This window comes from Scyliorhinus torazame, chromosome 9 (genome assembly GCF_047496885.1).
Source record: "Scyliorhinus torazame isolate Kashiwa2021f chromosome 9, sScyTor2.1, whole genome shotgun sequence".
Classification (NCBI taxonomy): Eukaryota; Metazoa; Chordata; class Chondrichthyes; order Carcharhiniformes; family Scyliorhinidae; genus Scyliorhinus; species Scyliorhinus torazame.
In genome coordinates, this window is record NC_092715.1 from 59,728,450 (window position 1) to 59,744,852 (window position 16,403).

Below are 16,403 nucleotides of genomic sequence, written 5' to 3' on the forward strand. Positions count from 1 at the left end.
GATAGAATCATAGAATCACAGAATCCCTACAGGGCTGATGGAAGCCATTCAGCCCATTGAGTCTGCGCTGACCCTCTGAAAGATTACCGTACCTAGGCTCACTCCCCTGCCCTGTCCCCGTAACCCCACCAAACTGTTGGACACTAACGGGCATTTGTTTTCTGACCTGCACATTTTTGGACTGCGGAAGGAAACCGGAGCTCCCAGAGGAAACCCCCGCAGACACGGGGAGAAAGTGCAAACTCCACTCAGTCACCCACGGCTGGAATTGAACCTTGGTCGCTGACGCTGAGACACAGCAGTGCTAACTGTGTGCCACCATGCCACCCATCTGCCAGTGTTGGCTGCAGGTTCGCAGATGGCCTATGAGCCATTACAGAGCTCTCCCATAGTGAGGACATCAACTATCAGTTGGTAGAGATGGTGGTGGATTGTTGGCTCGAACAGCTTCCCTCAATTTCTATCTGTCTCTCTTTCCTCTCTCAGTGGCTGCTCTTGGTGAGGTGTAGACCCATTATAACACAGAGGGAAGCCATTCGGCAAATAGAGTCCATACCAGCTCTCTGTAGAGCAATCCAATCAGTCACATTCCAAGTCCATGCCAGCTCTCTGTAGAGCGATCCAATTAATCCCATTCCCCCATTCGTTTCTTGTAGTCCTGCAAGTTTGATTTCCTGAAATACTCATCCAATTTCCTTTTGAAATCATTGATTCTCTCCATTCCTATTGCTCTCGCAGGCAGTAACTTCCAGGTCATCAGCACCCACTGCACAAGACCCCCCCCCCCCCCCCCCCCACCCCCATCCATATCTCTTGTCCAAAACTCCAAATCTGTTCCCTAGTCCCTGTAACATCAGCTAATGGGTGCAGACCATCCGGACTTGTCAGAATCCCGTATACCTCCATCAAATCCAATTGGAAGGTCGTGACACCAGCTATGATGATGGATCATCATTTTGATTGTGATAGGGCACCTGCTTATTAAATGCTAATGGGGCAGACCTTCAGGGGGTCTTTGAAACATTCCTTGGGTCTCTATGCAAATGGGCGTAGCACTGAGCAGAGCATCTGTTTTGGGCAATCTTGAGCGGGGCAGTCTGATGACTTGTCCCCCATCCACCGCAGCTGCTTTGAGGTTATTCAGGTCTGCATTTTGTATGTCTGTGTCTTGGAGGGTGCTCATTTTGTTTTTCAGTCCTCCCATTTGATTTACAAGATCCTTCTAAGACCCTGTTGATAATGTTGTTCTAGGGTCTTGAAATGGTACAAGTTTCAGCCCCATAGCGACGTGTGGGGCCAACCGCTGCCCAATAGACTTTGAGTCTGATTGGTTCTGATATCACGATTATCAAACACTCGGGTACGTAATTTACTGAAGGCTGAGCTGGCACATTGGATTTGGTGATTTACCTCTTCACCATTGTCAGTCTTTTCATAGCTTACAAGACACAGGAAGTGAGCATGACTTTTCAACACTTCACATGAATCGCAATTGGATATTGGATATTACACATTTGGGGTGTGGGTTGGTAAGGACTTTGCTCTTCTTGATGTTCAGGGCAAATCCCATGCTCACATGCTCTCATTGGCTTCAATTAATTTATTTTGGAGTTTCTTTTGTTTGTGGCTTTCAGCTGGTAGAGATTGAAGTGATCATCACCATCAGTGCGATAAAGTTATTACCACACCTTGAGGGAATGTGTCAGTGGTAAGTTACAGTGAAAGATTGAGAATAGTGTTGATGTAGTGACACACCCTGGCTTGATGTCTAGTTTGACAGGAAAGGGGTTTGTGGTAGAGCCATTGAATTTGCACTGCTATCTGCAGTCTTGTAGGAGTCAGATGATGTTTGTGAACCTAGCTGGGCATCCGCGTCACTGTAGCACATTCCAAAGAGCAGTTTGATTCTTCGAGTCAAAGACATTTGTCAGATTGATGATGATTAGTTGTGGTATTTTTGTGCACAATAGATTTACCAACAACACAAAGGGTTATTCTGTCAGTGAAGCTCTTTCATCTTCCCGGGATCAACTGAGAAGGATGGAAGCATCCCTCGGCAGTAATGATCAGGGATACATTATTCTCAAATGGTTCGGCTGCTTAAGTGTTGGATTTGTTCATTTACTTCACAAATACAGAAACAGGAGTAGTTCTTCAGTTCTATCAGATTGGTCTGGCATTTAATTTGATCAGGCTATGATGTACCTTCATTTGCCTGCCTTTCTTCCATATCTCCTGACACCCTTACTGAAGATAGAAAACAAAAGCTCACTGAGGTCTGAACCCAGGCCACATGGTGAGCATGCTGAATTGCAACTACTAAATAATCAGGGGCACCAATGGTTCCTCTGTTGGCCTAGAGAAGATGGAAAAACTATCGATGGAATCACCCATTAGTGCTGATGTGTCACTTATTAATATAATGTGTATAGAAACACAATAAGTGACCATCATTGTAGGTCCTAACCACTAGATCACCAGGAACCTCTGAAAGGCACCTTTCACTTTTTCCTTGCTTTCAAAGTCCATTTTCTTAGTTTTGACTGTAACTGACAATGTTTCCAATGCACTTGCCAAATGTACAAAGAAGAAAGAATAATCAGGGGTGAACATTAGAGCAATATGGGTCAACAGGTTACAGTGCTCAAGGTTGTTTTCAGGTTGATATCCAAATTTTATACATCATAACATGTTAATTTGTTAGTGAAGCTCTCCAATAAATATGGCTTTAGTATGACAAGAAAACTTTCCAAGCAAGTCCATCCATGGAAAATACTTTGAAGTACCCAAAACAATCCAGATGGCAATGCTACTTTAGCAAGTATGCAATACCATGAAAAAGCTATTAATGTAAAGCAATATCTGACAACATACTTCTTATCTCAGTAAACATAGTGGCTAGGATATAAACACATCATTAAATAAAATGCATATTTTAATTGATGAAGATGCTTAGTTCCTGAAAATAACCTTTTACTAGCTGAGAGAATGCCTAATATGCATTGGATGAAAATGCCTTTTCTTCCAACAAGATCTACAAAAACGTTTCCACTGAAATAGAGTGAAAGCAATGATCATAATATTTAAGTCTTTAAAAAAAAAAATCAAAATTAGGCAATAATACATAAAGCCTGGGATTGGCTCAGGTCAGACCCCAGTTCAACGGATGGAGGTAAGACAAATAAGTAAAAAATTCCAAGTGACAGTCAGCGCCTTCTCTTGGTTGAAAGTAGATTTTTGTAAGATTGACAGCCTCACAGTAGGATATGAGCAAAATGCAACACATTTCTCTCTTTGCTCGGTTGGGCATACTATGATTGAACTGCAGAGGCTAACCTTATTTGCTGATAATCATCCATACTGAATTAATATTAACTCACTTCTGATGGGACAGGCATACCTTCGAATATGTACCAGGTTAGGTTTCGGGTGCCCTCAAGGGGAAAAAAAAACACTGCAATGTTCGTTAGCTACTGTTCAAAAACCTGGACAATTAAAAGACTTTGATGGTGTGAAAAATGAATGCCATTAACTGCATTTAGCAAACTCAGGTAACTCAGTGCCAGTGCAGACAGTCAGAAATCCAGGCTGCTCAATAACGAATGCTGGGCAGACGAAGCCAGTGAATTGGTGCTGGAAGGTATGAAGTAACTGTCCGCTTTGGGCATTGAAGAATGACAACTGACCAATGTCACAGTTCACAAAAACACCAACTCTTGCTGGGAAATCTGTGATAAGGACATCATGTGATGCGCCGTTATGAAGAAATTCATACATATGCCTACTAGAAAGAGAAGGAACGTTAACAAGATAACAGATTAGTCAAGGATGAAGCAGAATTAAATTAAACAACTAATAGGTTGCACGGAGTTTAAACATGGATTGTTACGACATCAACCATATCAACAAAAGTCTATGAGGAACGATAACATTTATGTGTTTGAGGGATACAAGCAAACTCATTTTGCAATTTATCGACAATAGTCAAATGACTATGTTCATGAAAATAAATTACTTAAAAGAAAAAATGTTCAATGCACCAGCAACCTCACCTATTTATACATTACCCCACTATGTGTTGGGTTACGCTGTTTGAGGCCACAGGTCTTGTGGCTATGAACCATCAGTCTTGTGATAACGTCAAGCTGGAAAAGCTACCCTGCAAACACCTTCAATGCTGCATTAACTACTGCTTTTACGAAAAGGCTTCATAAATTGCCTTAGTGGTTTACTGAGTGAATGCACCACATGAATCATGCAGACCTGAAAAATCTCAAATTTGTTACGTGAGGGAGATATTAGGAAATTGGGTCCAGAAATGGGATCAAAGATGTAGCAGGCAATTTAGGGGTTAAACAGACTGAGGGAATAAACTGCTAGAACGGAGTCAGAGGGATACGCCCACACCTGGCATGTGTTACATCATAATAATCTTTATTAGTGTCACAAGTAGACTTACATTAACGTTGCAATGATGTTACTGTGAAAATCCCCTAGTCGCCACACTCCGGCACCTGTCCGGGTACACTGAGGGAGAATTCAGAATGTCCAATTCACTATTTTTTGGGACTTGTGGGAGGAAACCGGAGCACCTGGAGGTAACCCACGCAGACACGGGGAGAACATGCAGACTCCGCACAGATAGTGACCCAAGTCGGGAATTGAACCTGAGACCCTGGTGCTGTGAAGCAACAGTGCTAACCACTGTACTACCATACCATGTCGGTGATTTGCACTTGGATTTGGAGCCCAGTCCCCTAGGGGCCGTATTTGGGGTGTCGGACTAACCGGAGCTACAGACGGGAGTAGGGGCAGACGTTTTAGCCTTCGCCTCGCTGATTGCTCCCAGACGGGTCCTGTTGGGGTGGAGGTCAGCCTCTCCACCCATTGCCTCAGTATGGCTTGGGGAACTGATGGAGTTCCTGTATTTGAAGAAGGTTATGTATTCCTTGAGGGGGAAATTAATGGGTTCCACAAGAGTTGGGGTATGATTATTCTTCACTTTACAGAGTTGGTTACCGTCAGCTGCTGGGGGAGGAGGGGGAAACTTGGGGAGGTAAGAATGGGGGGGCTGTTCTTTAATTTAGCGGGGTGTTGGTTGGTAGAGTGGGGGGGGGGTGTAGTTTCTGTTGTTCTTGTTGTTTAGCATTGTTTTATGTACAGAATGTTGAAATGTTAAAAAACAAAAAAAAATATTTTTTAAATAATGAAAGGTGCCACTGAGGTAGGCTTTGTAAAAGGGTTCTGAACGAACTTCCCGAACAGAAGTAAAATTGCTTTGTTAATGCAAGTAACACCTTTGCCCTGTTTGTGTAAGTGAAATGAGAGCTGCAAATTCATTTAAAGTGCTGTTTAATAGAAATTAGAATGTTAAGGTTAAGAAACAACATGATCTGTTAATGTTAAAGTTGAAGTTTAAAAGTTAAAATATTGTTTATCTTTTGTTTTAATAAAGTTTGTTTAGAAAATAACCAAGCCCTATATCGTATATTATTACCCGAGAACTAATCGTTCTTTCCGTAATGCCTTAAAATTGAAAATGTTAGGGCAGCACAGTGGCGCAGTGGTTACCACTGCAGTCTCACGGTCCCAGGTTCGATTCTGGCCCTGGATCACTGTCCGTGTCGAGTTTGAACATTCTTCCCGTATTTGTGTGGGTCTCACCCCCAAAACCCAAATATGTGCAGGGTAGGTGGATTGGACAGGCTAAAATTGCCCCTTAATTGGAAAAAATGAATTGGGTACTCTTTTTTTTTTTATTTTAAAAAGTTATGGGGCGAAGTTCTCCCCCAACGGCGCGATGTCCGCCGACTGGTGCCAAAAATGGCGGCAATCAGACGGGCATCGCGCCGGCCCAAAGGTGCGGAATGCTCCGCATCTTTGGGGGCCGAGCCCCAACATTGAGGGGCTAGGCCGGCGCCGGAGGGATTTCCGCCCCGCCAGCTGGCGGAAATGGCGTTTGGTGCCCCGTCAGCTGGCGCGGAAATGCGGCATATGCGCGGGAGCGTCTGCGGCCGCCGACAGTTTCCCGCGCATGCGCAGTGGGGAGAGTCACTTCCTCCTCCGCCATGGTGGAGACCGTGGCGGAGGCGGAAGGGAAAGAGTGCCCCCACGGCACAGGCCCGCCCGCGGATCGGTGGGCCCCGATCGCGGGCCAGGCCACTGTGGGGGCACCCCCCGGGGTCAGATCGCCCCGCGCCCCCCCCCCAGGACCCCGGAGCCCGCCCACGCCGCCTTGTCCCGCTGGTAAATACCAGCTTTGATTTACGCCGGCGGGACAGGCAATTTCTGGGTGGGACTTCGGCCCAAACGGGCCGGAGATTTCGGCGGGGGCGGGGGCGGGATTCACGGCGGCCAACGGCCATTCTCCGATCCGGCGGGGGGTCGGAGAATGACGCCCCTGGTTCTGGTCCAGTCTCTGTCCGTAACAGATTGAAATATTTGACTAGAGGTTTTTTTTCAAGTTAAAGTATCCAATTCTTTATTTTTCTAATTAAGGGGCAATTTAGCGTGGCCAATCCACCTACCCTGCACATATTTGGGTTTTGGGGGTGAGACCCACACAAACACAGAGAGAATGTGCAAACTCCACACAGACAGTGACCCAGGGCCAGAATCGAACCCAGGTTGTCAGAGCCATGAGGCGGCAGGCAACCACCTACACCTATGCCACCCTATTTGACTAGAGTTAAGGCTAGGGCTATTCTATTGAGCAAGAAGTTTGTTTGTCTCTCCATATCTATCTATAGCCCTTTCCTAACCATTGCCCAGAAAGGTTTAGGCAAAACTAGTGAGGACTAACCCCCTTTATTAGAAGCTTGAATGCAAATGTAAGTTAGGATACAATTGAGCTAATTTCTCTTAAAATGAATGAGCCACTACTATTTAGTGAATATGGGACAAACCATACCCAGCGGGTGTTGCATAATATCGCATGCACCATGATGTTCTGTTTTTCCCCAATGAACTACTTCTTGTAGTGATGGAATTTGCTACTCCGATCCTGTAGGCCTCACATCGGTCTACTATTGCTTCCCAATAAAGTCGACCACGAGCAGGCAAAGGTTCTCCAAGAACAGCAGAGCACCTGTGGAAAGTATAGATTCACTGAGGTTAATAACTTACACAACATAGTAGTAGTTCTGTTTTCGATAATGAGCTGAGTGTTTTTGTTCTGTTGGCAGTTAGGTTTAGTGGAAGTAGGTTTTAGTTGTTCATGTTGACCTCACTGGTTTCTGTATGCGTGTTTGGGTGTAGTGTTTGAGGGCAACGGCAAGGATGAGGGTGGGGAGGGGGATGGAGGATAGGGGTAGTTCGCTGACGGTGACTGCAGATTTTTCTCTGTTTAATCTTGTTTGCCATCTTGGGTGGGCCTGGCTTCTGTATTTTCTATGTAACTGTTGAATAATCCCTCGTGGTGAAAATGGCTGACTGGGGGGGTGGGGGTGGGGGTGAAGGGGAGCACCCAATTAATTTGGTCACCTGGAATGTAAGGGGGTTGAATGGCCCAGTGAAAAGATTGAGGGTATTTGCTTATCTTATAAGTTTATATGCTGATATGGTGTTTTTGTAAGAGACTCACTTGCGGGTCAGAGACCAGACAAGCTTGCGGAAGGGGTGGGCGGGACAAATTTTTCATTCGGGCTTTGATAGTAGGGCCCGTGTGTGGTAATATTAATCAATAAAATGGTTGACCCCAATGGTGGACATGTTACTGTCTGCGAATCTTTGGCGGGCACCTTGGCAATTCTGGTTAAAGTATATGCTCCAAACTGGGACGATTCAGATTTTATTAATAAGCTGCTGGCCTCCATCCCCGATTTAGATTCGCATCAGCTCACATTGGTGGTAACTAAAACGGTGTTTAAACCTCTGGCTCCATCAACTCATCATGTGGGAATCCGGGTGGCCCGTGATTGGGCCTCACTTCATAAATTAAATTATACTAGCCTGCTTATGGTGCCAAATCTGAGTTACAGAAGTGGGACAACCTTCCCCAGTCCTAGGCAGACAGGCTCAGACTATTAAAACAAATGTGCTCCCGAGATTTTTATTTCTTTTACAATGTCCCCCCACTTTTCTCCCCAAGTTCTTCTTTGTCAAAGTTAAGAAATTAGTGACCTAAATTATTTGGGCGGGTAAGACCCCAGGGATAGATAGGCAATCAGGAGGCTTGGCTTTACCCAATTTATTATTATATTGGGCAGCCAATATTCAGACAGTAATGTTGTGGTTCAGTAATCCGGGTTCCATATGGGGGCAAATGGAGTAGAGTTCCTATAAGTGTTTTAGCCTTGGTATAATAGTAACTGCATCTTTGCCGTTCTCTCTGGTAAGACTTTCCTTGAATCCGATAGTGGTGTCCACTGGAAGGAGTTCAGACATCATTTTAAACTTAGTTCCATGTCTTTACTGGCCCCTATCTGCAATAATCATGGGTTTGGATTCAACGTTTAGGTCACGAGAGGAGAAACATTTGGAGAGATTTGGGGACCTGTTTGTGGAGGGAAGGTTTGTCAGCTCTGTGGAGCTGTCAGAGAAATTCCAGCTCCCTGGTTCAGATGCTTCCAGATTTCCGATTATCCGCGCAAGACTTTTCCCTCTTTCCCCTTGGCACCATCCTCCTCCCTGTTGAAGAGGATTTTGTCTTTGACCTGGTCTGGTGAGGGGAGTTCTGCCTAAATGGAGGTCTCCTACTCCACCCAGTGCCTCGGCCTGGTTAGGTGACTCCATGTCTTTCTCACATTTGGAGAAGGTCAGGTACACCATTAGGGGGTCGGTAGAGGGGTTCTGCCTAAGATGGCCATTCGTTTCCCTTTTTCAAGAGCTAGTCACCGTCAGTTGTTCAGGGGCTTGGTTTAATCTTTGTGGGGAGGGCGGGGGGGGGGGGGGGGTTAAGTAAATTTGTGCTTTTGTTTGTTTGTCTTTTTCTTTGATATTGTAACTTGGTTTATTTGTCTTATATTGTTTTGTTTATAATTAAAAATTTTCAATAAACATATTTTTAAAAAAACTTACAACAGAGAAATACAATCCACACAAAAGTATCTGCAAGATATCTGTCACATATTGCATTAGGATAATTGTCTTGGATAATTCAAGAAGTTTACACAGAAGCACTTCACAATTACAAAAACAATGCCTGCACTTAGTTCAATGTATTCACCAGTTCAACATCCTTCTATCAACAAAAGATGATGGACACTTGGCACATAAATCATTGCTGATGGCTGAAGAGGCCTATCATCAAGAGGTACCTTCTTCCACAAGTGACGTAGTCAAAAGGAGCAGGAATAGGCCATCTGACCCCTTGAGTCTCCTCACCATTCAATTAAATCATGGCTGATCTTCCACCTCAACGCTATTTTTCCGCAATATCCCCATATCCCTTGATGTCTTTGTGACTAACTCCAAATCTATTGATCTCGGTTTTGAACATGGCAATGACTGCATCACGGAATCATTACAGTGCAGAAGGAGACCATTTGGCCCATTATGTCAGCACCTCCAGACTGAGCCCCACAATCTTCTGGGCTAGAGAAGTACAAAGATGTCCACCCTCTGGCTGAAGAAATTCCCCCTCATCTTAGTTTTAAAGGATTGTCCCTTCAGTCTGAGGCTGTGCCTAGTGACTCCCAAGTGCAATAATCAATATCAAGCCCTTCATGTCACACTTGAAGTGGTGTTTTGGGCATCCTGCTGGCTGTCTGGCTCCAGTGGCCCTACCAGACAGAAAGTCTTGGGTATGCAACCATCTTCCATTCTGCAGACGTGTCTGAGGCAATGAAGCTGCCTCTGTTTGATGAATGCTAACAAACTTGAGAGCTCCGCTTTTAATAGTTCTAAAATCTATCAGGATTAAAGACAAAAACACATTGGGCGTGGTCTACCGGCTGTTCAAGTCCCATGACGGTGCATGGGTTTCTCGGCAACGAAGGGTGCTGTCACCGGGAAATTCCGCTGACAACGGTGGGGTCGGGAGATCCCACTGGCAGGCTGCCTCTGCCACAGCAAATTGACGGCGGAGTGGAAAATCATGTCCATTGTGTCCTTATCAGGAACCCTTCTACACTGATGATGCTACGACAGTCGCCGACATGGACCGTCAGCTACAAAGACAAATGGATTGTCTCTCCCATTCCTGTAACTTGTTCTGTACAACTATCAGTGACATGGGGCATGGTGGTGCACCTCCATCGCTGATCACATTAAATAACATCCCGCTCGAAGTGGTTATAAAATTCTGCTATCTCGGGTCCACGGCGGTGGGCAACCCACCCCGTGATGTGGCGCTCAATGCACACATAGGGAAAGCAGCTACCAGCTGTGGCTGTTTGACAAAACACACATGGAATATCAAGCTGACCTTTAGGACCAAGCTGATGGGTTACGCGGCTTGTGTTGTCAACACCTTTCGAGATGACTGTGAAACATGGATGACTGTCAAGAAACTCAACAATTTCCACCTTCATTCACAGTGGTATACAGGCAGGAGGGAGTTGCCCTGGGGGTCCTCAACATCATCTCTCGACCCCAGGAAGTCTCAAGGCTTCAGATCAAACATGGGCAAGGAAACTTCTTGCTGATTACCATGTTCTGTCCTCTGTCAGCTGATGAATCAATACTCCTCCATGTTGAACACTGTAGCCAGTTAAAATGGCTAACTCCCGATTTAAAATGGCGAACGGCAAAGGCTGATGGGAAAGTCAGCCAACAGGACACAAATGAGCAGCTGCAGGTTGACTGTGTATTTACCTCTGGAAAGGCCAGACAAGATCGATACCGGCAACCATCAGCATAACAAAACACCAGCCATCTGCATATTAATGAGCAATCCCCGGGAATAATGAGCAACATTTAGACACACAAAGCAAAACCAGACTCTTTGGCGCCAGCAGAAGCCTACACAATGGGAGGTGAACGACCACCTCAAGACCCCCCATCGATCAGGGAACCGTTCCAGCATTGGAGAAAATCAAACCAAGTGATTGGGACAAAGTCCAATCACTTGGAACCAGGTACAGGGTCCGCCCCGAAAGGCGGGAAGCCCCTGGGGACTATAAGAATTAAGCCCAAGTTCAAATCTTTCTTCTTGACCGGGTCACTCAGTAACGCGAACCAACCCTTGACAGTGACCGGTTCAGCCGCCGCCGATATCCAGTAAGTATTACTTCAATGCTCGCTACGAGATAGGCGCTCCTAGCTACCAATCTGTACCAACTTCGAATCCCGCAGGCTCAGAACCCGAACGAAAGGCCATTCGCTTCCCTGACCTGGTGGGCCAGTTCCAAGTTAAGTATTGGCCTGTTAGCTGTAGAAGTAGCTTAGACGTAGAATTTGTACATGAGTAGTGATTATTGTGTATAATAAATGTGCTTTGATTTAAATCTTACTAAGCGGTGTATTGGATTATTGATCATTACTTGGACTTGAACCACGAGGCGGTATCATAAAGATACCTGGCGACTCAAGAGCAAAGGTGATAATACAGAGCAATTAAACTAAGGCAAAAGTTAGGAACATTATTTGGCGACCCCGCCGCGACCCGATTTAGAAGTGGAAAACCACTCCGGGAGAACCCAGAATTTGAATTAGAGATCCAATTGGAAACAGAAAACCACAAGTGTTCAAGCAGTTCTGATCAATACTCAGAATTCGGAAGTGTGTGTATGCATGCGTAACTAACAGGGCGATAAGGTAAAACTGATAGATTTTTTGTTGCGACAAAACTGTTGGAAGTTTGTATTTCGGAAAGTAGCGAAAGCCGTACCTGTATTTACAGCACCGCCTTAATACCCCTGTCCCAAATTTGAAGAGCAGCATCCGGATTAATACCCCTGTCCCAAAATTTGAAGAGCAGCATTTGGATTGGAAAGATGGCAATGCAGGCATTGCAGCGCCTAATGAACCCAGAGGAATTTGCAGTCGCAGCGACCAGCAGCAGTATAGTGGGACAATGTCCCATTTGGGAGGAAGAACATAGAACATAGAAAATTACAGCACAGAACAGGCCCTTCGGCCCACGATGTGCCGAACCTTTGTCCTAGATTAATCATAGATTATCATTGAATTTACAGTGCAGAAGGAGGCTATTCGGCCCAGTGAGTCTGCACCGGCTCTTGGAAAGAGCACCCTACCCAAAGTCAACACCTCCACCCAACACTAAGGGCAATTTTGGGCACTAAGGGCAATTTATCATGGCCAATCCACCTAACCGGCACATATTTGGACTGTGGGAGGAAACCGGAGCACCCGGAGGAAACCCACGCAGACACGGGGAGGATGTGCAGACTCCGCACAGACAGTGACCCAAGCCGGAATCGAACCTGGGACCCTGGAGCTGTGAAGCAATTGTGCTACCCACAATGCTACCGTGCTGCCCTTAAGAACAAATAAATCTACACTATATCATTTTACCGTAATCCATGTACCTATCCAATAGCTGCTTGAAGGTCCCTAATGTTTCCGACTCAACTACTTCCACAGGCAGTGCATTCCATGCCCCCACTACTCTCTGGGTAAAGAACCTACCTCTGACATCCCCCCTATATCAACCAACATTCACCTTAAATTTATGTCCCCTTGTAATGGTTTGTTCCACCCGGGGAAAAAGTCTCTGACTGTCTACTCTATCTATTCCCCTGATCATCTTATAAACCTCTATCAAGTCGCCCCTCATCCTTCTCCATTCTAATGAGAAAAGGCCTAGCACCCTCAACCTTTCCTCGTAAGACCTACTCTCCATTCCAGGCAACATCCTGGTAAATCTCCTTTGCACCTTTTCCAAAGCTTCCACATCCTTCCTAAAACGAGGTGACCAGAACTGTACACAGTACTCCAAATGTGGCCTTACCAAAGTTTTGTACAGCTGCATCATCACCTCACGGCTCTTAAATTCAATCCCTCTGTTAATGAACGCTAGCACACCATAGGCCTTCTTCACAGCTCTATCCACTTGAGTGGCAACTTTCAAAGTTGTATGAACATAGACCCCAAGATCTCTCCGCTCCTCCACATTGCCAAGGACTCTACCGTTAACCCTGTATTCCGCATTCATATTTTTCTTCCAAAATGGACAACCTCACACTTTTCAGGGTTAAACTCCATCTGCCACTTCTCAGCCCAGCTCTGCATCCTATCTATGTCTCTTTGCAGCCGACAACAGCCCTCCTCACTATCCACAACACCACCAATCTTCGTATCGTCTGCAAATTTACTGACCCACCCTTCAACTCCCTCATCCAAGTCATTAATGAAAATCACAAACAGCAGAGGACCCAGAACTGATCCCTGCGGTACGCCACTGGTAACTGGGATACAGGCTGAATATTTGCCATCCACCACCACTCTCTGACTTCTATCGGTTAGCCAGTTCGTTATCCAACTGGCCAAATTTCCCACTATCCCATGCCTCCTTACTTTCTGCATAAGCCTACAATGGGGAACCTTATCAAATGCCTCACTAAAATCCATGTACACTACATCCACTGCTTTACCTTCATCCACATGCTTGGTCACCTCCTCAAAGAATTCAATAAGACTTGTAAGGCAAGACCTACCCCTCACAAATCCGTGCTGACTATCCCTAATCAAGCAGTGTCTTTCCAGATGCTCAGAAATCCTATCTTTCAGTACCCTTTCCATGACTTTGCCTACCACTGAAGTAAGACTAACTGGCCTGTAATTCCCAGGGTTATCCCTAGTCCCTTTTTTGAACAGGGGCACGACATTCGCCTCTCTCCAATCCCCTGGTACCACCCCTGTTGACAGTGAAGACAAAAAGATCATTGCCAACGGCTCTGCAATTTCATCTCTTGCGTCCCATAGAATCCTTGGATATATCCCGTCAGGCCCGGGGGACTTGTCTATCCTCAAGTTTTTCAAAATGCCCAACACATCTTCCTTCCTAACAAGTATTTCCTCGAGCTTACCAGTCTGTTTCACACTGTCCTCTCCAACAATATGGCCCCTCTCATTTGTAAATACAGAAGAAAAGTACTCGTTCAAGACCTCTCCTATCTCTTCAGACTCAATACACAATCTCCCGCTATTGTCCTTGTTCGGACCTACCCTCGCTCTCGTCATTCTCATATTTCTCACATATGTGTAAAAGGCCTTGGGGTTTTCCTTGATCCTACCTGCCAAAGATTGTTCATGCCCTCTCTTAGCTCTCCTAATCCCTTTCTTCAGTTCCCTCCTGGCTGTCTTGTATCCCTCCAATGCCCTGTCTGAACCTTGTTTCCTCAGCCTTACATAAGTCTCCTTTTGCCTCTTAACAAGACATTCAACCCCTCTTGTCAACCATGGTTCCCTCACTCGACCATCTCTTCCCTGCCTGACAGGGACATACATATCAAGGACACGTAGTACCTGTTCCTTGAACAAGTTCCACATTTCACTTGTGTCCTTCCCTGACAGCCTATGTTCCCAACTTATGCACTTCAATTCTTGACTGACAACATCGTATTTACCCTTCCCCCAATTGTAAACCTTGCCCTGTTGCACGCACCTATCCCTCTCCATTACTAAAGTGAAAGTCACAGGATTGTGGTCACTATCTCCAAAATGCTCCCCCACTAACAAATCTATCACTTGCCCTGGTTCATTACCAAGTACTAAATCCAATATTGCCCCTCCTCTGGTCGGACAATCTACATACTGTGTTAGAAAAGCTTCCTGGACACACTGCACAAACACCACCCCATCCAAACTATTTGATCTAAAGAGTTTCCACTCAATGTTTGGGAAGTTAAAGTCACCCATGACTACTACCCTGTGACTTCTGCACCTTTCCAAAATCTGTTTCCCAATCTGTTCCTCCACATCTCTGCTACTATTGGGGGGCCTATAGAAAACTCCTAACAAGGTGACTGCTCCATTCCTATTTCTGACATCAACCCATACTACCTCAGTAGGCTGATACTCTTCAAACTGCCTTTCTGCAGCTCTTATACTATCTCTAATTAACAATCCACCCCCCACCTCTTTTACCACCCTCCCTAATCTTATTGAAACATCTATAACCAGGGACCTCCAACAACCATTTCTGCCCCTCTTCTATCCAAGTTTCCGTGATGGCCATCACATCGTAGTCCCAAGACCCGATCCAGGCCTTAAGTTCACCCACCTTATTCCTGATGATTCTTGCGTTGAAATAAAGACACTTCAACCCATCTCCGTGCCTGCAAGTACTCTCCTTTGTCAGTGTTCCCTTCCCCACTGCCTCATTACACGCTTTGGCATCCTGAATATCGGCTACCTTAGTTGCTGGACTACAAATCCGGTTCCCATTCCCCTGCCAAATTAGTTTAAACCCTCCCGAAGGGTACTAGAAAACATCCCTCCCAGGATATTGGTGCCCCTCTGGTTCAGATGCAACCCGTCCTGCTTGTACAGGTCCCACCTTCCCCAGAATGCGCTCCAATTATCCAAATACCTGAAGCCCTCCCTCCTACACCATTCCTGCAGCCACGTGTTCAGCTGCACTCTCTCCCTATTCCTAGCCTCGCTATCACGTGGCACCAGCAACAAACCAGAGATGACAACTCTGTCTGTCCTGGCTTTTAACTTCCAGCCTAACTCCCTAAACTCGTTTATTACCTCCACACCCCTTTCCCTACCTACGTCGTTGGTACCAATGTGCACCACGACTTCTGGCTGCTCCCCCTCCCCCTTAAGGATCCTGAAGACACGATCCGAGACAACCCTGGCCCTGGCACCCGGGAGGCAACATACCTTCCGGGGGTCTCGCTCGCGACCACAGAATCTCCTATCTATTCCCCTAACCATTGAATCTCCTACAATTTTGCTTTTCTATTCTCCCCCCTTCGCTTCTGAGCCCCAGAGCCAGACTCAGTGCCAGAGACCTGGCCGCTAGGGCCTTCGCCCGGTAGGTCATCCCCCCCAACAGCGTCCAAAACGGTACATTTGTTTTGAAGGGGAACGGCCACGAGGGATCCCTGCACTGTCTGCCTGTTTGGTTTTTTCCCCCCTGACTGTAACCCAGCTATTCTTGGCCTGTACCTTGGGTGTGGTTACCTCCCTGTAACTCTTCTCTATCACCCCCTCTGCCTCCCGGATGATCCGAAGTTCATCCAGCTTCAGCTCCAGTTCCCTAACACGGTCTTTGAGGAGCTGGAGTTGGGTGCACTTCCCGCAGGTATAGTCAGCGGGGACACCGGTGGTATCCCTCACCACCCACATCCTACAGGAGGAGCATGCAACTGGCCTAGCCTCCATCCCCTCTTACCTTACAGAATATAGCTGCCCTGTGGACCAACTGGATCTCCGCCCTCCAACTCTGCTCCCAGTCCGCTGCACTCTCTGTAAACTCCTGGCTCTCTTCTCACTCTTTGCGGAAATGTAGGAAACAAAATGAAAGGAGCACCTTACTCCCTCCTCAC

At 46.1% G+C, this 16,403-nt stretch overlaps 1 protein-coding gene across 1 annotated transcript in view; it reads right to left on the reverse strand.

Moving 5' to 3' along the window:
* Positions 1-781: 781 nt before the first annotated feature.
* The window catches only part of LOC140429234 (uncharacterized), a 188,588-nt gene continuing 172,966 nt past the window's right edge, over positions 782-16,403 (reverse strand). Inside the window, exons 12-13 of the mRNA XM_072515986.1 lie at positions 6,911-7,087; positions 782-3,784 (exon numbers count right to left, since the gene is read on the reverse strand). Coding sequence (XP_072372087.1) covers positions 3,529-3,784; positions 6,911-7,087 — 433 coding nt within the window. The 3' untranslated portion in view covers positions 782-3,528. The remainder of the gene's footprint in view (positions 3,785-6,910; positions 7,088-16,403) is intronic.